Below are 21,874 nucleotides of genomic sequence, written 5' to 3' on the forward strand. Positions count from 1 at the left end.
GCCGCTTTTGGGCCGCCGATCTCCACTGCCTTAAAATGTGAGGGGACATAGGCGGTCCCAAGCGGTGCTCGCTTCGCTCGGGCGATTGTCGGGGTATTGTCTGTCAGACCGGGAAGGGGGGGAGAGGCCTAGCCGTGCGGCGGGAAGCGCCAGGGCGTTAGAGGGTTACGGCCGTGCCGTGGCCAAGATGATGTTTGGAGATAAAGGCTTCCCCTCTTCCTTCACCCCCATCACCCACCCTCCTTTAGGGTTTGCTTGTACTGCGTTTTCTAAACTTTAAAGAGGCAGCTTATTAAACAGGCAGTGCTCTGGTTTCTCTTATTGAGATAAAAGAAACATGCAGTATTTGAAAGGGACTTTAAATATCTTTAAGTAACTTTTTTTTTTTTTAAATTCAGGTTGTCTAAATAAAGGCAAAATCTATTTCTTAATATGAAGAAAAGCAGGGGCCGGACAGGTCGAAAGAGAAGAAGAAAACACTTGCAGAGTTTTATGGATGGAGGTACTATCCCTGGAAGTACCGCTAAATAATAAAATAACCACTTGTTTGTCACAGTGTCATTTTGTGGTGTATATTTGTCAAACACCTTTGTGCTTTGAAAGTAACATTCATAAACGTTAACTTTTTCTATGCAAGTATTCTAGCATTTGTTTACAGTCCCAAGCAGAGTATGGTGAATATTGTGAGCTCTCTTTTCTGGCTAATGGGAAGTACTACGTTATTCTTAAATTCTTTGACCATTGAATATGCTGAATAATTCCTACAGTTGTGCGAGCTCCCAGTGCCGAGAGGCTGCTAACTTATTAAGCTAGTTCAAGGGGAGCCTTTCTTGCTATTCTATTATGCGATACTAACATGTCCAAAATACAGTTTTTCTGATCATACAGTAAAATTTTTCAACTTCCTTTATTTTCCAATGGAGCGCTATTTTATAGCATTAATCCCCTCTTTTTTATTTGCAGTCAACTGCAGTCACAAACTGGAATACATTAAACTTAAGAAGTGGCTGAAAGACAGAGGATTTGAAGACAGTAATTTAAGGCCAGCACAGTTCTGGGGTAATGTTTTAATTATTTATTGGTGGTACATATTTCATTCTTCTAAGAATGTTAGATTCCTGCTTTCATTTTGAATCACACACCTGGCTGGCATCAGGAATAAAAGCCAGTTACCGATAGTCCTATAAGGACTTCTGGCAAATGCCTGTGAATGTCATTTAACGTAAACAAGTAGGTATGGAGGCCAGAAGTACTGTAAACTGTTTCTTATATAAAGATGCTCTCGTGTAAAACTCTGCTATGAGAATACTCTAATATGCTACAAAACATGTACACTTATGTCAAATCCCTTGTAGAAATCAAGATTTTAAGTGTTAGTAGCACAGTTTTAAAGAAGAAAGTAATATCTCTTAAGTGTTTCCAGTATCAGAACTTAACCTTGTTATCACTTCTTCATCTTTTTTCTGTGTAAGTTCAGCAGATCTAGTGATACAGAAAAGTAAATAATTTTAGAGCTGGGATTCGCTTAGTACTGTTTACAGTAAGGGTATATACTTGTATTTTTTCTTTTTAAGTAGATTATATTTCAAAAACTTTTACAATATTAAAGGGAGAGTAGAGAGAGTAGTATGAATCAGGGAAAAATATTGTGAATTGAAATTGTAAAGTTTAGTTAAAAGTCTGAAACCAAGAACAGCAGCCAGTGATGAAAGATGTGTTTAAAGAAAAAATTTGGGAAAAGAAGTTGAGTAATTGCTAGAACTGGACAGCAAGTGTTGCAGGGGATGCAGGGGAAGGGTTTTCACAGGGTCCTGAAAAGTAAAAAGAGAATCAGAGAACAAAGAAAAGAGTTATATATCTGGAACAATCCATAATTGGCTTTTATGATTTGTAAGAGATAATGTATGTTCTTTTAGAGCTTTTCCTTGCTGGCCTGTTAATTTATTGCAGCTTATCATAGTCTCCTATATTTTACATATATACATGTATTTAAGCATCCTCTTTGTTCCTGCTTCAGATACAGGAAGAGGACTGATGACAACAAAAGCTCTTCAGGTTAGTAATGTTGATTCTAATGCAAGAGCTCCTCAGGTTCTTTAAGATGTAATGACTTTTGCAACGAGCAAAGCTTAAAATTGCAGGCAAGGTCTTCATGGTCCCTGTTGTGAATGTAATTTCTAGCCTAATACCAGAATTTGCAGTGTTGGCATGTCTGTAAGATGATATCCTATGTATCCTGATGACTTGTAGGATGAAGACATTCCTGTACTTATTTACGGAGATTTAGTATGTAGTCTTGTGTTTCAGTTTAAGGCAATCAGTGGCTAACTGAAACCAGAAGGAGTAGGCCTCTTCCCTCCTGTATGCCTTCTCCCTCAGCCACTGGCTCCCACAGCTTCTTTTGCACTGGATGTAGCAGTCTTCCCCACTCATGTGGTTAAGTTGCATTGGGAAGCTAAACTGACAGAAAACTCTTCCTTCAAAAAAATTATTAGCTTTGATAGCTTTGCTCCTTGAAATCTCCACCTTGGTCAGACCAGTGCTGGTACAAAGGGAGGAATGGTATATCAGGAAGGGGGACGGAGAAAAGGGATGGAGCTTTAAGCAGCATTTGGCTTTAGATTATCTTAGCCATAATGTGAAACCATGGCTTTAACCTCACTTTGATAGCCCTCTTCTTTGTTGGTAGACCAGATAATAGAATCATAATTTCTATCATTGCCAGCAGAAAAGGGGAATGAGAAAAAATACCTTGCCCTTTAGATATTGGCACAGAAAGACTGAACTCTGACTGAAAAGTGCTTCTCAGAAAATAGGCTTGTTGGAGAAGTTTCCTAGCTGGTATGAGAATAGTATATCAAATAATAGGGAATCAGACCCAGAGCCTTTTGCGAAATAGAGAGTATAGCAAGAGGTAGGAAGGAGATGCAGTGCAGAAATCATGTGTGGAGAACAGTGTATGTTCTCGTGCTGGCTTAGGGCTAGAGCCAGCAGTTGAAGGCAGAGGCTCAAGTTATCCACAATGCTGGGAGTCTGCAGTGAGTGAAATGAGAGCTAGACTCAACTGGGCTTGAGGAAGATAGGGAAACTCAGGAGAGGAATGGGGAGAGTATTGACTTGATTCATGTCCCCTCCCTACAGGCATGGACACATATGGCTCAAGCCAGGCATGAAAGCTATTTTACACACACAGCAGCTTGGCCACCAAGGTCAGGGTATACATGACCTAAATTATCCCTACCCATACTGCTATGTTGATAGAAGTTCAGGCATTTGTGAGATCTAATCTAAAATACATCTTAGTACAAAGAAAGTGAGTAGCCAGGCACCAAACTTTCTGTGAACAGCTAGCTTTCTGCAGGTGGCAGTTCCTACTGACTGCAATTGTCCTCCTTCCCTGGACTGTGACTGTCTTAAAACCATGCCAGTTTCTATCAAGTTCAACATCACATCTGTTTGCTTCCTGACATTAATGTTCTCTGGGGAATGTCTCTCTGTTCAGAAATCGCGTAGTAGATGAGTCATTTACACTTGACCTTTGCTATTCTTTGTGTGTGTTGTGGTTTTTTTTCTCCCTCAAAGGCAGGGGATCTGATTATTTCATTGCCTGAGAAATGCTTACTCACCACGGGCACTGTCCTTAGTAGCTGCTTAGGAGAATACATTATGAAGTAAGTGAAAAGTGACATTTTATGGGCAAGCTGGCCGTTCCTGTGGGTTGCTCATTAGTAGATGAATCATCTGAAGCGGTAGTTGGGCTTTAAACTGCATACCCTATTTCTTGTGGACTTTCATGCATGTGGAGTGCTCAGATAAGTGAAGTTTGGACACAGAGCAACCTCTTTTAGCTAGGCAGAATTGGAGGGATGGTACAGGCTTGAACTTGACCTGCCTCTAGAGCCAGCTTGGACCTAAATGCCAGTTATGAATGGTTTCTTGGGAATTTGTGGATATGCTTCAATAGGAGAAGGGGGATAAAATGGGGTTGCAAAGCAGTCACATGAACACAGCCTTTTAGAAAATTCAGAACAAAAGACTTATGTTGGACATTGAGTACTTGTTCTGTATCCTGAAAAAAACCTCCAAAACAAAACAAAGCAAAAAAAAACAACCCAAGAGGTGGGCCTGAAATTGTTACTACAAACTGGCTTTTTTAGCTTCTCAATAAAATGAAGTCAAAAGCCCCTTTGAAATCATCAAAGGGACTTGGAGATGCACTACAAAGAAGTTTAAAATAGAAGCTATTTATAACATTTGAAAGAACTAGAAGAGAGATAAAATACTGCTGCATCCATTTCCTATCTCACCTCTGTGTATCTGCAATGTTGGTATTTTTATTTTATTTTCTAATAGATGGAAGCCTCCTGTATCTCCTTTGATAGCACTGTGCACATTTTTAATAGCAGAGAAGCATGCTGGTGAGAAATCTCTGTGGAAACCGTATCTTGATGTTTTACCCAAGATATACACTTGCCCTGTTTGTTTGGAGCACGATGTAGTAAGCCTTCTTCCTGAACCATTAAGAAAGAAGGCTCAGGAGCAGAGAACGACGGTCCATGAGTTGTACATATCTTCCAAGGCTTTTTTCTCTTCCCTGCAACCTTTGTTTGCTGAGAACACAGGAACTATTTTTAACTACAGTGCTCTAGAGTGGGCTTGGTGCACTATTAATACCAGGACAATATACATGAAACATTCACAGAGGGAATGTTTTTCTCTTGAGCCAGATGTTTATGCATTGGCACCATATTTAGATTTGCTAAACCACAGTCCAAATGTTCAGGTAAGAAACTAAAAATAGATCACTTAATTTCTTTACTTATGAATGCACTATCTCACTACAGTATCATTTATGTGATGAATTAGGAGTGTCTGGAGGTCAGTGAGAGATCTCATAGTGGGGAAATAGTCTGTTGAGGACACACACAGGCTGAGTACTCATGGTTCATATATACCCTGGAGCTTGCTATTCAGCCCAAGGCAGTTGGATAAAGATGATTCAAATGTTTCAGTTTATGTAGCAAAGCAAAGGTACAGGGAGAGCCCACAATGGCTGGGTAAGATCTGATCCAGGATAGCTATTGGGGAGAGCTACTTGTAAATATAACCCTACCCTGCTCTCCCGAAAGGCTCAGCTCCTGAGACAGATCTCGAGTTACGTGGTCCCTGTGTTACTTCATCTCTGGCTGAAGCCTGTGGGCAGCCTTAGGAAAGTGTATCGTTCCAGCTTATGTCAGGGACTGCGTGCCAACTTAGAGCTGGGATAGCACAAAAGTGGCCAACTCTGCATGAAGCCATCTTTATTTGCGGATTTGGGGCCTCTGTAATAAGTCTACACAGTCGGTGGCACATCCTGCGGACTAAGGTTTTGATGTTTGTTCTTCTTCATACTACTATTTATAAAGTAATCCTGGTGTGGAATTGTCCAAATGGATTGCCTTTTCAGACATCTGTAACACTATCTGTTTTGTTGCAGTGTTAGAGGAATGTTCAATACTGTTGGGTTTTAATATTCAAGGTCTGATTCTTTTTTCATCCTGTCTTCCTGCCAAGAGTAAAACCTTTTATTTTTAATTTCTCAAAGGTAAAGGCTGCATTTAATGAACAGACAAGAAGCTATGAAATTCGGACAAATTCACAGTGCAAAAAATATGAAGAAGTATTTATCTGCTATGGGCCTCATGATAATCAGCGACTGCTACTAGAATATGGATTTATTGCCATGAATAACCCTCACAGTAGTGTTTATGTCTCATCAGGTTGGATATGTAGATTGTCTTGACATTGAAAGCTACAACAGTAGAGAGCAGAGCATCTGAGCATATTAATGCTGTCTGTTTTCAACAGATGTGGGTAACAAGGGATAACTAAAGGATAGTGAAGAAGTACATGCACTTGCATATATATATATATGCACAATGCACAATATGCACAACGCATATTAAGTCATTATGATTTTTTTTTTAGTGCCATCAAGATATTTGTGTGTATCTCTGAGAAGCGGAATAACATTTGATACCACTTTGAACTGCATAGAATGTAAGGATTGGAGTTTTAAAATTGAAAGTGTTCTTTGGAAACTTTTCCTTTTGTAAAATTGCAATTCTTACCAGCACGTATGTGGAGCTTCCAACCGGATGTCTTAGATTGTACCATTGACTTCAGGATTTAAGTCCTGATCCCCACAAACTGAAGTTGCCAAGAGTGGTTCATAACTTTAATTTGAATCAGGATTTCCATTATAAGGGTACGCTCCTGGAGATTGCTGATAGCTTTTGAGAAGTAGATACATTTTTGATTATGTTAAAGTTCACCAAAAGGTAGCAGGTTTTGATCTTTGTCCTATAGCTACTTGAAAAATATGGTTGAAATGTCATTTCAGAATTGAAGATTGTGGTTTCTTCTGCATACCATTTCTTTAAATATCTAAAATGTGTTTTTATGCAGATACTCTCCTCAAATATTTTCCGCCACTGGACAAGCAGAGAAATGCAAAAATTTCCATTCTAAAGGATCATGATTTCTTAGAGTAGGTATCTGGAGTTTTTTGGTTCCATGTGAGCTTTCTTTTCAGTTTTTCTGGGAGTCAAATTTGCTTCTAGTATCAAAATCCAGCATAAAATAATTATTTGTTTTATTTAACAAACTGATTTGCTTACTGTTTGTGAGGGAAGGTAGAAGTGGTAAACAATATCAAAGCTTGAGATAGGTTTCAAGGTACAGGCTGTCTCCTAGCTGTGGATAGCAGCAGAGTAAGGGGAGTCAAAGAGTCCTCTAGTTCTGAAGAGCAGATCTTCCCTTGTTGACACTTGTCAGGAAGAAAGCTATCATGCTGTAAAAGATCACCTATACTTTCTGCATCTCATCACTTCTGACTTTTTAGAAACCTGACCTTTGGATGGGATGGACCATCTTGGAGACTCCTCACAGCCCTCAAGTTGTTAAGTCTTGGAGCAGATGAATTGTAAGTTTCAGTATTTTTTGAATATTTAGACAACGTGCATGTGACATTTTCCTTTATTTGCTCTTTGCTGGCTGTGTGTGAGATACTGGGACAATTTGGATTTGCTGTGTCTATCTCATTGACTCCAGGTAAGAAGTGAAAAGAGGAAAGGCAAAGAACACCATATAATGTAAAGTCATTGCCTATTTGCTGCTTTGGTCTTTTACTTTCTTGTGTTAAACACTAGAAACACACCATTGTTTTCCCTTTCTGTTTTGAGAACGAGATACTACTTTAAGGTTCAGACTCCAGACCTTTTTCCTGTTGATTTGATGGGACTTTTAAATGCTAGTGACCTTGCTTGATTTCTTTGAAGCATGTGCTCCACAGGCTGCTTTTGAAATTCTAGAACCAAACAAATCGCTGAAATTCATCTCCAGTGACTGTCAGCGTAGTTTTGATCATTTGTTCCAAATGGCAAGTTTGCCTTAAACAGCATTAATAGAAAATGGTTACCTGGGATTTCCTTGTAATAGTAAATAATAATTAAAAAAAAAGTTTTCTCTTGTTTGAAGCTGTTTATGCTTCAAAGATTAATCGAATCATAGAATCATAGAATCATTAAGGTTGGAAAAGACCTCTAAGATCATCGAGTCCAATCGTCAACCCAACACCACCATGCCCACTAAACCATGTCCCTAAGCGCCTCATCTACACATCTTTTAAATACTTCCAGGGATGGTGACTCAACCACTTCCCTGGGCAGCCTGTTCCAAAGCCTGACCAGTCTTTCAGTAAAGTTGGTTTTCCTAATGTCCAGTCTAAGCCCCCCCTGGCACAACTTGAGGCCATTTCCTCTCGTCCTATCACTAGTTACTTGGCAGAAGGGACGAACCCCCACCTCGCTACAACCTCCTTTCAGGTAGTTGTAGAGTGCGATGAGGTCTCCCCTCAGCCTCCTCTTCTCCAGGCTAAACAGCCCCAGTTCCCTCAGCCGCTCCTCATAAGACTTGTTCTCTAGTCCCTTCACCAGCTTCGTTGCCCTTCTCTGGACACGCTCCAGCACCTCAGTGTCCTTCTTGGAGTGAGGGGCCCAAAACTGAACACAGTATTCGAGGTGCGGCCTCACCAGGGCCGAGTACAGGGGCACCATCACCTCCTTACTCCTGCTGGCCACACTATTTCTGATACAGGCCAGGATGCCGTTGGCCTTCTTGGCCACCTGGGCACACTGCCAGCTCATGTTCAGCTGGCTGTCAACCAGCACCCCCGGGTCCTTTTCCTCTGGGCAGCTTTCCAGCCACTCTTCCCCAAACCTGTATGGACAGGACCGGCCCCAAAACTGAGTGGAATAAGTTGATTATAAGAACTAAAAATGAATCCCTGTGGTACTGGTTTCAAGCCCATTAAATGTGTCAGTATGTGAGGTGAAGTTTAGCAGAAGCCATGCTAATAAGTTCTGAGTGAATAACTTTTACTCCTCACTGGTGCTGCTGAAGTTGGTGGCAGCATGGCAGAGCAGTAAAGACTGGAAGCGTTGGTCTAAATGCAGACTGTGGCTTTGGCTGAAAGGGCAGGGGTGGAGGACTGAACTGCTGCTCCAGACCATTAAATCTCTCTTGTCTTTTGCTTGCCTTATCAGTCTTATATTTGAATGCCGTGTGCCTTTTTCATGTATGCTGACCCTACTTGCCTTATGCCAGCGATGTTATTCTCAGCATAGCCGTATGTTTATCATTCAGTTGGTGAATACAGCAAATGATTGTGTGGTGTTCAAACATTTTTGTTTTAGTACTTGCTGGAGGAGAACACTGCTTGGTGATGTAATTTCAGCCAGCAACGAACAGCAGACTTTGAATGTAACAGGAAAAATATGCCATTTTTTAATAGAGGAGACACAGCATGTCCTTCTTCAGGTAATTTGACTGGAAGAACAAGGTAGCTCAGATTCCTTTCTCTCCTAGCATGTGTACATATACAGCCGTATAATTTTCTGGGGTGAGAACAGAGTGATAGAGGGAATTGACTACACTGGGGTGGTGTAGGATTTGTTTCCATGTTGACTGACAGCGCTAAATTTCTCAGCAGGATTTGTGGCTGCAGCAAAGAAAGGAACCATGTTACAAAGCTTATACAAAGCCCTGTAAACAAGTGAAAAGTGTTTAACCTTGCTCTGCCTACAGCATCGATGTGTTTGTTAAGGTTACCTCTTAAAAGAAAATGCAGGCTTGTATGAGGTGGGCACATAAGCTGTTGCAGACCTGCCACAAGTGCCTTGTTGCAGAAAGTGAAGGCTGTGTTCACTAAAGCCAGTCAAGCCAAACGAGCTATCCATGTCAGCCAATCTCCTGTGAGGGAGGTCTGTACTCTTAGAAAAACAATCTCGCCCTCCTTTCTGAATTTTGGCAAACAACGTGTACTTAATGTCAAGTTGGATGGCTATCATGGAAAAGGGTTATTAAAACCACGCTTTTGCAAAGGAAACACATATATGCACAGAGTATGAGGTGAATCTGGTCTTGAGCAACATCTTGAGGATAGTATGGACTTAGGAGCCTGATATCAGGTAAACATTGCCCTTCCTTTCTTTGTTTTTGGTCTGCTTCCTATCCATGTGATGATTTTTTTCCTTTTTTTTTTCCTTCTTTATTTTTCTTTTACTATTACAATTTCTCTTGTGGAAGGTTAAAAAAAATACTGTATTCTGACATAGTTCACGGAATCCCTACCAGAGATGAGCTTTACACGAATTTTATGTTCATGTCCTATATTAAATAATCTGAATTTTTAGTAATTTCATCCCATTTGTATACCCTTCAGATTTCCCAGTTGAAAAAGAGCAAAAAGAACTTCAAAAAACACCTGGCTTTGGTAGAAGCACTACGCTTGGAAGATCTGAAAATATTACAAAAATCAGCTGAGATTCTTTGCAACTTGAATATGGCAACAACTTGACCCATCCGTGGCTGATTGGAGTTCATTTGCCATGGATGTGCCTTGCTCAACTGTTTTAATGGACCTGAGCAGCAAAGAATAATGTAAAAAGTCATCAGAATATGCCTAGTTTTGTTTACAGGATCACACAGGACCCGGAGTCTTATTTTGTTCTTTGCTGACCTTCTTCAGAAATACAAAAGGTTGCCCCCAATGCTAGGGGGGAGCACAGGTGGCTTTCATCACATCTCATCCAAATCACGCTGCTGTGAGCAAAACAGCTTCTGGGGTAATTTGAGCAGCTCCAGGATTGTGGGCTCCAATAGTCCAAGACTTCACAACTGCCTGTGTGGCTGAAGCATGGATCATAGGGTCAAGCAGATACTCCTCAGCGTGTATTTGAGCTCTGGCACTTGACAGAGAAGAACAGGACAGAGCCACGTATATTTGCCCTGTACTGATCCTTTACGTTTCCCCTGAGATCTGTACATGTCCCCAAGACTTAGCAGTTCATGTAGTGCCTATTCATTGCTGGAGTAATAGATGCAGACCAGAGCACACATCAGTCCTATTGTGACCAAATCCAAATCATTCCCTTCACAGTTTCAGCCCAAGTGTTTCTTGAACGTAAGGAAGTGTGAATTTCCCTCCTTTACTCTCAAAACTCCCCCCAGACTCACTAGTTCTTGTTCTGACTCTTGCTGGGAATGAGAACTGAAAAGATATATCACTTTGAACTCTGTTTCTTGTTCGGAAGACCACCCAGGCAATTAATTCTGTTTCCATTCAGTTCTAGTGATCACATTGAGCAATGTTCCCATCCTGTCTACAAGGGGATAAGTTGCCTTTCAGTATTAGTTCTACTTACGTAGGGGGCTTGAGCTCCCTATGTCATTTAGAGAAGAGAGAGACTTCTTCAAAGGGTATTTTGGAGCAGGACCCTTATTTAAGCTGTATAAACTTCATTTATAATTGTGGTTGTGTTGTGATTATTTTCCATTTTGTGGGGAATCACATTTCATAGGATTTTTCATTACTATTTTTAGCAATTTTTAAGAACTGTGTTTTTTAAGAGTGTTTATTTTTGTAAATATATTGGTTCATTTTCTACAAGACTTCTCTATTTTTTAAATAAATGAAAATGTATACAGCAGTAAAGGCATTCTAGCTAACGATAAAATTTAAAGAAAAAAATGCAACAAGTGAAAACTGGTAAGTATTCAAGCTCAAATGCACTTTCAGACTTTCTTTGGTACCTTGTGAACAAGAATGTTATTGTGTAAACTTGCTTGGATTTGAGGATTGCAGGGGTTTTCCCTGCTTTTTTTTCTGCGTCCATCTATTTGGGACAGGAAATGTCTTGATACCTGGAGCTCTGAGAAGGGCCTTTCCTCACCCAGAAGGAAATGCTGGTTTAGGTTCAAAAGACTGGGGAAACTGAGAAGTGTTACTGTTTGCTCTAACTCAGTTTCCAAAAACAAAAGTCCTGGTTTTGAGGTGCCATCTTCATAACCTCTTCCTAGGATTAGGAAATTCTGAAAATAAGCTATTTTCTGCCTTATTTACTCTAATGCACTGAGACTCATTTGTACTCTCAGGCTTTCTGTATTGTTCATATGGAGATGCTGACAGTGTGTGGTTACTTTATATTTCACAGCAGGGGGCAGGGTGAATGGGTTGGGAGAGGAACTGAAGTGCCTTCTGGAGCTAGACACACATTTTTTACATCCTTTGGGCCAGCTTAATTTCATATTTGCCTAAACTGTGGTTTTAACCCCTGCAAGTCACTTGGCACCATATTTTATACTCTGGTCTGTCCCATTCTGAAGTACCTCCTGGGGTGAAATGACCATCTGGATTTGGGAATGCAATCTCTACTAATCCCACTGAGGGCAATTCTCATCAGCTTGTGTAGGGGTCCTTCTGTACCACTGAACCTGGCTACAGCAGAGATAGTGGGGCTGAGACCCTGACCCTCTGACTGTTGCCCGTTCATTTTGATTAGGTCTGCAAAAAGGTCTACAGAAGTCATGGGTGACATGAAGAGGGTAGATGGTGACTGAGCATTCACAGTGCAAGGAGTAAGGGCTTTCAGAGGAAGCTTGAAGAAGTCAGGTTCAAAACTAACGTGGTAACAAATCCATTGATGTTACTACGGAATATGGATACAAAAGTTGACATGCGCGCAGAGCACATATACATGGAAGACAGAGCTGTTGGTGGTTGCCAGCCAGCCAGCCAGCTTTGGTCTTACATAGTCCCCTGATGTCAAGATACTTGAAGTTTGGGAGGATATTGATGGCAAGTATTGTATATGCTCCACCTCCGCTTGCTTTTTTAAGGTGTTGGTGGACACCCTGGGAAACAGGGTACTGGGCTAGAGGGATTCTTGCTTTGAACATGTCCTGCAATTGTGATGATTATAGTTGAACTGTTTGACCTCTTTCTTTCTGTTAATAAAAACTTTTTCATTCTCTAAGAAGAGATGTGTTTCTCGTTTTATAATTTTATAATGAGATGGTACCAGAGTTAAAGAAGATAAGGATGTTTGCTTGTTTTTGTTTTTGTTTTTGTTTTTTTCTTTTTTCTGGAGATGGCTATTTTAAGAACAACTTCTTTAGGATGTGTCTGGCAAGATGGATACTAGTTTGACAGAAGTTTATTTGCTTCAGTATTGCACTATAGACTACACATTTGTACCAGGTGGTTTGAATATTGGCTCTACTTCTGCAACTCCTATATGTCCTCCAGGGAGTGTAGGAAAGGGACCTGGCAGTGCAGGAGAGTAGGCAGTATGAATTGCTTGTCTCTCTCTTGCATGTAAGCACAGCAGTAAGCCCCCAGCTTTACCTTAAGCACTGTAGCAAGTGTGCTGAATAGAGCCATGTGTGTTTAATGTCAAAGGCAAAATCCTGCCTGAACAAACTATGGAATTGGAACTGGTGCTTTTCTAAGACACATCAATAGCAACGGATTCTTAACAGGAATAAATCAGCATAACAGAGATCATGACTCAGCATTTATGTATATATATGCCTAGTCAGCAAAAGCTTAAATTCTTTTTTGAATCAAACCTAAACTATGTGCAAGACAGGGTATCCTAAGCTGGGCTAACAGCTACTGAGGAAGTAACTGCACTGGGAGTGCTCTCCAGCTGTCTTACAGGACACTAAATCAAGTTTTCAAAGAGTGAAGATGCTTACTCTCAGCCTCTACTTTAACTAGAGCCCCTTTGAGCTGCAAACATCTTAACTGCTTAGCTTTAGTGACGTGCTGTTAACATTTGGCTCTGGCTCTCTGTTAGTCTAAGAAGGGATTTAGCTGTGATCTTAGTGTGGAAAGACATACTTTATTTCCCTCTTTGTATAAATTTCCTTTCAGATCATATCTGCAAATCTCAGCTTTTTACCATTAGCAGTACAAACCTGGTATGGACCATGGCAGTGAGCTAGATTCTCTTCCAGCTTGTGCAGTGTTACTCAAAGAGAGCTAAAGTAGGAATGCATTCTGTGACTGCAGTGAAAACACTGGGTTTGGGTAGGTGTAATGAGAGAAGCTTTATTTCTTGTGATAAGAGCGTGAGACAGAAATAGCACAGCTTGATTTTTTTTTTTTTTTTTGAGGGGGGAGTTGATTTAGTGCAGTCTGAAGTCACTGAAAAATTTTAATCATGAAACCTCATGACAGTATCTTTCCTGTGTCATTTTATGTAAATACGGCATGATTTTCTTTGATCTTCTACAGAGAGTGGCTTCTAGTTTACAATTTTCTTCAGCTGTAATGTGTGGAGATCATCCATCATTGCTAAGTGCCTTTAGACCTGTCTGTTTCAGGACAAGATAAGGGAGTATCAACTCTCATACCCTCATAATTAAAGCTTTTAGGTACACTATGAAAACATTTCAAAGATGACATTCCCAAAGAAAGAGCTTTTAAAAATGATGTCTCCCAAGGTATGTAGCCCCTCCGCACCAAGAAGGTGAAGAACACCCCTTTAAAAGTGCCACACTTCAGCATAATTTGAAGTGTGTGTTTGCACTCAGTGCATCTGTGACTACACAGATGAAGATAATGAACTCTAGGACAGAGGGAAGTTGTCCCAGCAGAACTTTATGGGTTTCTTTACACAATAAATATGAACTAAAGTTGTTAAAAGATTTACAAATTTTCCCTCAGGTTGGACCAGCAGTTGGATCTGAACCATGTGAAATTCATGATTTTTATCATTTCAGTGCAAAAGCAGGGAAATCACAGCCCAGTGGCTGAATTCAACTAGAACAACTTGATTTTATCCCTGTCTAACGAAGCTTAGGTGGCATCAGTCTGCTGCAGGTTGGAGTGGAAAGAAAAAAATACATTTCCAGTTCATTCCGCTAAATGTTTTAGTGGATATCTATACTTCCAGAATTAAGTTTTAGAAAGCACTGCGATGAGCTATATTCACTGGAAAAGCAAAGACACTCAATGAACCCGAAAGTAAATTGTGTAAAGCTAGTGTAAAACTAAGGCAGTATCTGTGCTGTCCACTAGATGATGCAACTGTACTACAGAGAAATAAGAAATGACAGTATATCCACATGCAGTTATAATCCTATTTACTGTATTATATTTTTAGTAGTAAAAAGTGTTGCCTTCAATGATACACCATGGTTGGTATTAGATAAATAGTTGAAAATGTAGTTTTCTTTCTGCTGGTTTCAAGTGAAACTTGAAGCTTTGTAATCTTTTATCTTTTCTCAGTTTTATTGTATTTTAACTTTCTTGTGGTTGCTCCTCTCTCAAGTTGAATCATGTCGTTCTTCCCTGAAACTATCACCTGAGACATAACTAATGGTTCAAATCATCTTTGTTACGTTAACTTGACCCTAATGGTTTAGCTAGTGGGGTTGCAATGGGGAATTGTCTGCTCATGTGTTTTTTCTGCAGAGATTAGGGGCCAGATTCATCTTTTGCACAGATCTCTTTCAATAATGTCCTTTGATGTGGCTGACTGAACTCTGATTGAAACATTTCCTCTGTGTAGGGTGATTTTGTGGACTCTCCCTTGTGTCAGTTCTCTACCATCTAATAGTAATAAGCTGATGTTTGACCCTTTCCTTCGCTGGGGATTTCTTCACTGCCCATTTTCGCGGCTTGTGTCTGCTTATTACTTTTGATGGGTGTCTGTTGCCTTGCCTTCAGTTTCCCAGGGGCTTCTGAAACAACCAGTGTGTGTCTACTCTGCATGTCCTTAGAGCCCCTTCAGATTGTCCCAGTTGCCCTACAGCTAAAAAGAGGAGGAGTGGAGGGATCTGCTGCTTGCAAAGCTGCTGTTTTCTCCCGAAGCCCTCTCTCCCATTCCTTAGCTCTTTTCCCCTGCCTCCAGTGCTGGACCATACTGCGACATGCCAATCTTGAGAGCACTGAAGTGGGTTGGGCTCTACTACCACCCTGTGCATGGCAGGAGGCAGCTATTTGCAGTGCACTTCTAATATAAGAATGTTTTTTCCTCTTTGCGTACACCTGTACTTGTTCCAATCTGGCAGGGCCAGCTGTGTCCAGTGCTTTACCTCTCTGCTAGGATGCCAGAACTGGGCTGGAGAAATTGTTAGATGAGCACTGTATCCAACAGGCACTGGATGTGCTATTTTAGTAGCTCCCCCCTGCTAGGGCTGCTCTGGAAGGAGCTGGCAGTGGCAGTTTGGCTCTTTTGACCCTTGGCAGGCAATGATGACTATGGAGAGGACAGAGGGACATTCTCAGCATGAGGCTGGTGCCATGCCGTCTGTACCACCCTGCCTGGGCCAACAACCAGAGCCTCTATCTCTATCCCTGAGAAGCTAGCCCTCTTAGCAGCAAGAAAGTGCCAGTGAATTTGTGTATCCTTCCCATGAGATGAACTTTGCATCGACAGAGATGCTTTGGTGCGGGTGGGCTGGCCTGCAGAGGATGTTGGCGAGAGATCAGAAGGGACCATGCCATCCCAAGATGACTCATGCTGCTCTGAACTGTTTCTGATGAGTACTTAGATGCCGGGCTAGCCAGTCCCTGGCTCAGGAGTGGGAAAACACTGTGTAGGTCATGGGAGACTCCTAAAGGCCTGCTAGGAGTGTAGTGTGGGCTGGGCTGTGGAGGTGGAAGGGGAAGGGTGGGCTAGGACAGGAGAGGCAGAGTGGTCCCACTGGAGAGGGGATGTTTTGTACACTAACAAAGAGCACACACGCCTGTCTGGCTTTTCTCTGCCTCTAAGTTCATGTAGATAACTGGACAGTCCTGCTGCTCCATCAGAAATGGTGTGGTGGCCAGGGTAGCCATTTCTGTGCCTTTTTGGGAAGGGATAGGAAGGTGAGAGGGGTAAACGTACAGTCTGGACAGTAACCCTTAGAAAATCATATAGTGTCAGGCAAGTACGTACGTGTGTGTCTGTGTGTGGCATGCTGTGGCTAGCCAGTGCTATCCTAGCTTCATGGGAGCCCGACTATTGGGTTTACTTGGCTGCTAACCCTGATTTGGCATTTTTTCTGCAATATTAGAGCAGGGGCTTTAGGGTGAAGGACAGGGGAGAAAGAATGCTGTTTGTGACAGAGCTGCAGTGATAGAGGGAGCCTTTTGGTTGTGCTGGTCAATCCGGGTGTCTCGCTGCTCCCTGCTGTCATGCACAGATGGAGATGGGCATTGATCCCTCAGTGTTGCCAGGTGGGAAATCTCTCATGTCAGGCTTCTGGTACGGCAGTGTAGTCAGCCGCTCTGTCATGGAGAGACATGTAATGCCTCCTACCGTCACTCACCGGTGGGGTTGCCCTGCTGTATGGAATAGGAGTTGGAGGATGTGAGCTGCTCTGGCTGGGATGCTCTTGGGTGTGGAGCTGTCTAGTGAGGTAGGGAATGTGTATTGGAGGAAACAGAAGGCAATAAGCAGTCCCCAGATTTCCTCTGGCATTTCAAATGGGGTGCTGTCATGATCACCCCTTTGAATGTGCTCCAAGGCTCAGAAGGCGTGGATGGTCAGAGAGCTGGGCTTTGAGCATACAGCCAACAACATTCACAAAGACAGCATAGGTGTGGTGTTTGAGACTGCTCTTTTGATAGAAATTGGCTAATGTGTTCAGAAAATATTTGAGAGTGGAAGGGGAGAGTAGCATATTGAGATATACAGAGATTTGTTTTCTTACGCATCCAGGCTAAACTCACAAATGAAAGTCAGAAATTTTGAACCCGACCTTAAGCTTAACTACGTTGGAGACAATGGCAATGATGGGTGCTTGTACTCCTCCAAAGAAGTCCCTGCCTATGGGAATGGCCATTCCCTTTCTAGATACAGGTAGAGAACCACGTATGCTTGGCACAGGCCCTGAGGAGCACAGCAGATCAGTCTGGTCTGAACCTCAGAAGACTTAACATTGTCTCTATCCCTGGCTGCTTCCAGCAAAAACTGTGAAAAAACAGTTCATCCCATGTCTGTTTTATGCTGATTTAATTCCACTTGGCTCGAACAGAGTTACACCTTGCCTTTGATATCTGGCCTCAGGGCTTCATTAGGCATAGTTGTAGTCCAAAGCTTGCTGACAGAAATCAGTTTATGTGAGTTCAAGCTTTATTTTCTTTTTTTTTTAAATTTAAAAAAAAAGAACAAAATGCATTGCAATTACAGAGGAGTTACTACAGCCTGGTAGGAGGATCGGAGAGCATGACTCCTCTTCCAACCTACTCTTTGCACTGGAAGCACCAGGGTGTAGGCTGAACTCTTGCACTTGGGGAAAGCTGAGTGTGTGTGTGTGTGTGTGTGAGAGCGAGCTCAAATTCCCCTCTGTGCAGTGTGGCTGGACAGGGTAAGAGGTGGCCAGGTATGGTACTGCTCAGTCTGTCAGCCTTGGCCCTCTTGAAGTGCATTACACTTGAATCGTGACTGGGATAACATCCTGCAGTGTGGGTGGACGTTTTACAGGGTTTGCACCACTTCAATCTCCTGACTCTTGAGGTAGCTCTTCATGTCCTCTGGTGCGTGCACAGAGGCAAAGCCATAGAGGAACAGCACCTGGCACAGGTTAGGCTGCCATATGCCTGACTTTTTACTGAAAGGAGTGTTGTTCAGGTGGAAGAAGCAGAATTTCCTTCTTACTCTGGGACTTCCAGAAGGCAGAGAGCTCCTTTGGTGCAGCAGTGACTGGAGTGTGCCTGACCAGCCACATCTATGCAGTCGAGCAGCGTGGCAAGGGCTTTTCATGTCCTATGAGACCCGCACATGCTGGTCTTAATGTATGCGTGCCAGGCAATCGATCTGCACCTGCGCACAGTCTGATACATGTCACCTGCACACGCTCTGGCCACGTGGGCCTTATAAATAAAGCCATGTGTGCACAATAAAGCCACCACCTTCGTGCCTGTGGGACTTGCTGGCAAGTGAGTCCTTGGTCTATGCCTCCCTGAGAATGATCAGGGAGCCTGGGGCAGGCGTCCTTTCCTGAAGTCTGAAGGAATATCCCTGCTGAAGTTTTGAGCTGTAACATCAAAAGTAGGTGGAAACTCGTATCACAGCATTGACTATTCTTATTAACGTATTTTTCAAAATTCTTGGGAGAATCACCTGATGAGGATAAACACTCCCCCTCACCTTAAAATAAAAGAGGAAGCAGCACTGCAAAGACAATGGGTTAAACATTCCTAATTTCAAAATAAAATGTTTTTGTTAAAGAAAACCTGCAGAGAAATGTTAAACAAAGAAACCCCAGACCATTGCAAAATGAAACAGCATGAAAAATGTTCTTAATGTACCCACATTCTCTGGAGTTCCCCCCCTGCCTTCCCCACTGGTTCAAGATGAAAGTAAGATTTGAATCTAAGTCAATAGCAAGATGCAACTGTTGAATGTCAAGTAGGGGGGAAAATGTGAGCATTACTTGGATAATTCAGAAAACAGCTGCTGCAGCTACTCAGCGTTGTACTAGTTAGAAAAAGATGCTACTCCCCTTGGGAGGAAGAGGCAAATTTCTGGTAACTTGGTGTCCTAGGGGCAACAGGCAACACGGTTGTCATGCTGTGTGAGCCCAGCCCAGGCAGAGATCGGGATGGGGATACCTCCGAGGGTTTGGGCTTCGGGGTCTCTGCACCATGCTTCCTTCCTCCTAGACACCTGCCTGCCTCTGCTGGGGTAGAGTTAGAGACCATGAGGTGAGCAGATACCGTGATACAAGGACCTGAGACAAATACTCTTGACAGTCTTAGGTGGTAAATGTAGAGCTAAATGGATCGCAATCCTGTGTTTAAAAGGGGGAAAGGTTAAAAGAGGACTAATAGTCGGTTATTGAAATCGTTCTTTAAACACCTCTTCCAGTCATATAGCCTGAGCTATTTTTACCTGTCTCGAAGCTCTCCATGACTGATAAATATTTTAAAAAATATGGTATACACTGGTTGTTACTGGTTGCAGGTTGCAGCTTATACGTAAACCAAGTGCCGCTGACAGAAAGCTCCACTGTACGCCCTCTTTGCACTCTGACCACTTCAGTATTAGAGAATCATTCTCTCCATTAGTGCACTTATATTATGAAGAATGATGTGGAACAGAGGTACTAGCAACTCCTCCTTTGTTTATAGCTAGAAAATATCTGACTGCTTAAAAGAACATGAAAACGAGTTTTGTCTTCCTTTCCTATTACTGTCAAACAAACTTCACCTCCGCGCTCAACGTCACATGGAATTTGTCACTGGCAGGAAGCGTAAACCCTACCTTGTGAATATATAACTTACAGTCACTTCAGAGGGAGAAAAAAATCCTTTCATCATGTTCAGTTTTCTTCACTGTTTTATTTCACTTAAAACATCACTCACTACCAAATGGTATTTGTCAGTAGTAATTGGCAAATGCTGGAGGCGGTTTTCAAGGCTGTCTGAATGGAAAATCTCAAAGCAGTTGTCTGCACTGAAAGAAAATATTACATTTGATCTTTTTATGATTCTCACAGACGTGATGTATGTCTGCATTCCTTAGCCTGAAGAATTCTTGGTGTTTGGGTTTCTTTTCCTTTAAATGACAGGAAGTAACACTTCACTCTTATTTTGCAGTATTGTCTGAGAATTAACCACAACATAATGGTAATGTACATTTTTTTTATGCTTTACAGAGATTCATTTTTATTAGCCATTTATTGTGGTTTTGCTTGTTGGCAAGATTCAGATCCTTTGAATGATAACTGGCTATTGCATTTCATCTGCATTTGTATTTGGACGTGTATTTCTCCTGATGTCTTCTTTCTAAATAATGTCTCCCTCAAAGATTGCCTTGCAAGAAATCAGCTTTCCCCTAATGCAATTGTACAAATGTACTATTGCTCTTGTCACCTCTGCCCCTGCGCTTTTTGGTCATCAAGACAAAGGATAGATAGCATGTTACGTTAACACCGTGGTTCAAGTCCGCAGAGCTGGGATGTTCCTAGTGCCAAGTAAAGCCCAAGACCAGGGAGTGGAGGACACAGTCGTGGGTGAGTAGTAACTCTCAGAGCCCCTGACAGCCTCAAATACTGCTTAAAAAATGCCACTGCTGGGCTTCTCAGCATTTTAAAACCTAATAGCATGTGAAGCATCTTTTAGCCATTTTAACTTTGGTTTTATATACGACTAAATGTCCATTGTGGGGTTCTTTTACCTCTGGTGTTGGCGATGGCTAACTCTGCAGCACGCTAACAGCCTGGCAGCACAGATCAGACGTGCAAAGTGTCCCTCTGTCCCGGAGGTGAGCGTGTTGTTACTGGCTGCAGACCTACGGCCTGGCGTCTGGAGAAGTCACTAATGCCCTGGCCTAGTGATTCCCAAACGTCTGAAATCCCAACGTGATGCCTGAGCTCCCTCAGCACTGGTGCAAAGCCCTGAGGGCAGCAGTTCTCTGCAGTAAAAGAGACCTCTTCCAGCCACCTGAAGCACAGCAATAACTTGGTGGTACCATGTTATTCTCAACAAAAGAGACGAGGGAGCATGTGGCTTTCCATGGGATGCTGCTCCAGTGGCGGATGGCTGCCTGGCTCCTTTCTGCTGTTCCCAGCCCAGTGAGGGAAACTCCTCCGTGCCCTGGCACCCCACAGGGATGACTTCTCCCCTCTTCTTGCGACGAGGCACCGCCAGGCTGGACTCTGCCATCGAGGTCTGCGTGCCAGGCAAGGCTCTTCTCTTCTGCCATCTCCTGCTGGCTGCTGGACCAGAGAAAATTAGCACTGCTTCAAGGTTTTTCTAGAAAAGGCAAAATTGCTGAAACCTTATTCAGAGAGCACCTTTGCTGTTGCCTAAGGACTTGACACCTGCCTCTCCCTGCCATCGTCAGGTTGGCCTGAAAATGCCAAGATTCTATAAAAAATAACTGTGCTGATTTTTGATTTTGTTTTACTTGCCTTCTGGTTTCCAGCTGTACTAAGCTCACATCTTCTTTACAATAATCAGAAGAAGCAAAGCATGATTTTTCCATGCAAGCTAGAAGCTAGTGGCTTAGTTTGCTACAGTGAAACAAAATGCTGTCATTCGTATGCATGATGCTCTGAGAAACAGTGCTCATAGTGAGATGGGTGTGTCTGCACAGTACATATACAAACATAGATGCATATACACACAATTTCCTTTTAAATGTCAACACACCCTTCAAACCATAGTGTAATCCCATGGGAGAGAAATGACAGCTTATTTGCAAACAATGCTGTGTTTGTTTTATTTTGTACCAGAAATGAATTAAGTTATTTGCCCTCCATGAAGGATGACGAGATTTGCACTGACTCATTGTGGGACTGTTGGCCAGGGGAGGTCAGATAAGGCTTGTGTGGTTGCAAGCGGAGACCTGGTCAGCTAAATTAGGTGTTTGGGGGCTGATAGGGGCCCCTTTTGGGGTGCCTGTGGGGTATGCAGTGGGCTGCAAGTGGACAGAGTCAGCTCACAGGTTGGGAGAGGGGCGCGAAGGCGCTAACCGAGGTCGTAGCTGCTCCTCAAAGCATTAGGAAGGGGGTGCCACCCTTGGGGGGGGGTGTGGGTGCCACCCTCCAG

The 21,874-nt window shown here is 42.5% G+C and overlaps 1 protein-coding gene across 1 annotated transcript; it reads left to right on the plus strand.

Moving 5' to 3' along the window:
• Window positions 1-432: 432 nt before the first annotated feature.
• SETD4 (SET domain containing 4) lies at window positions 433-10,086 on the plus strand. The gene is made up of 10 exons (XM_009581316.1): window positions 433-502; window positions 964-1,059; window positions 2,018-2,055; window positions 3,583-3,671; window positions 4,354-4,783; window positions 5,585-5,759; window positions 6,448-6,529; window positions 6,884-6,964; window positions 8,736-8,859; window positions 9,764-10,086. Exons 1-10 carry the CDS (start codon window positions 433-435, stop codon window positions 9,896-9,898), a joined length of 1,320 nt encoding a protein of 439 aa, XP_009579611.1. The 3' UTR covers window positions 9,899-10,086.
• Window positions 10,087-21,874: the final 11,788 nt, after the last annotated feature.

Source organism: Fulmarus glacialis, unplaced genomic scaffold, assembly GCF_000690835.1.
Source record: "Fulmarus glacialis isolate BGI_N327 unplaced genomic scaffold, ASM69083v1 scaffold38057, whole genome shotgun sequence".
Classification (NCBI taxonomy): Eukaryota; Metazoa; Chordata; class Aves; order Procellariiformes; family Procellariidae; genus Fulmarus; species Fulmarus glacialis.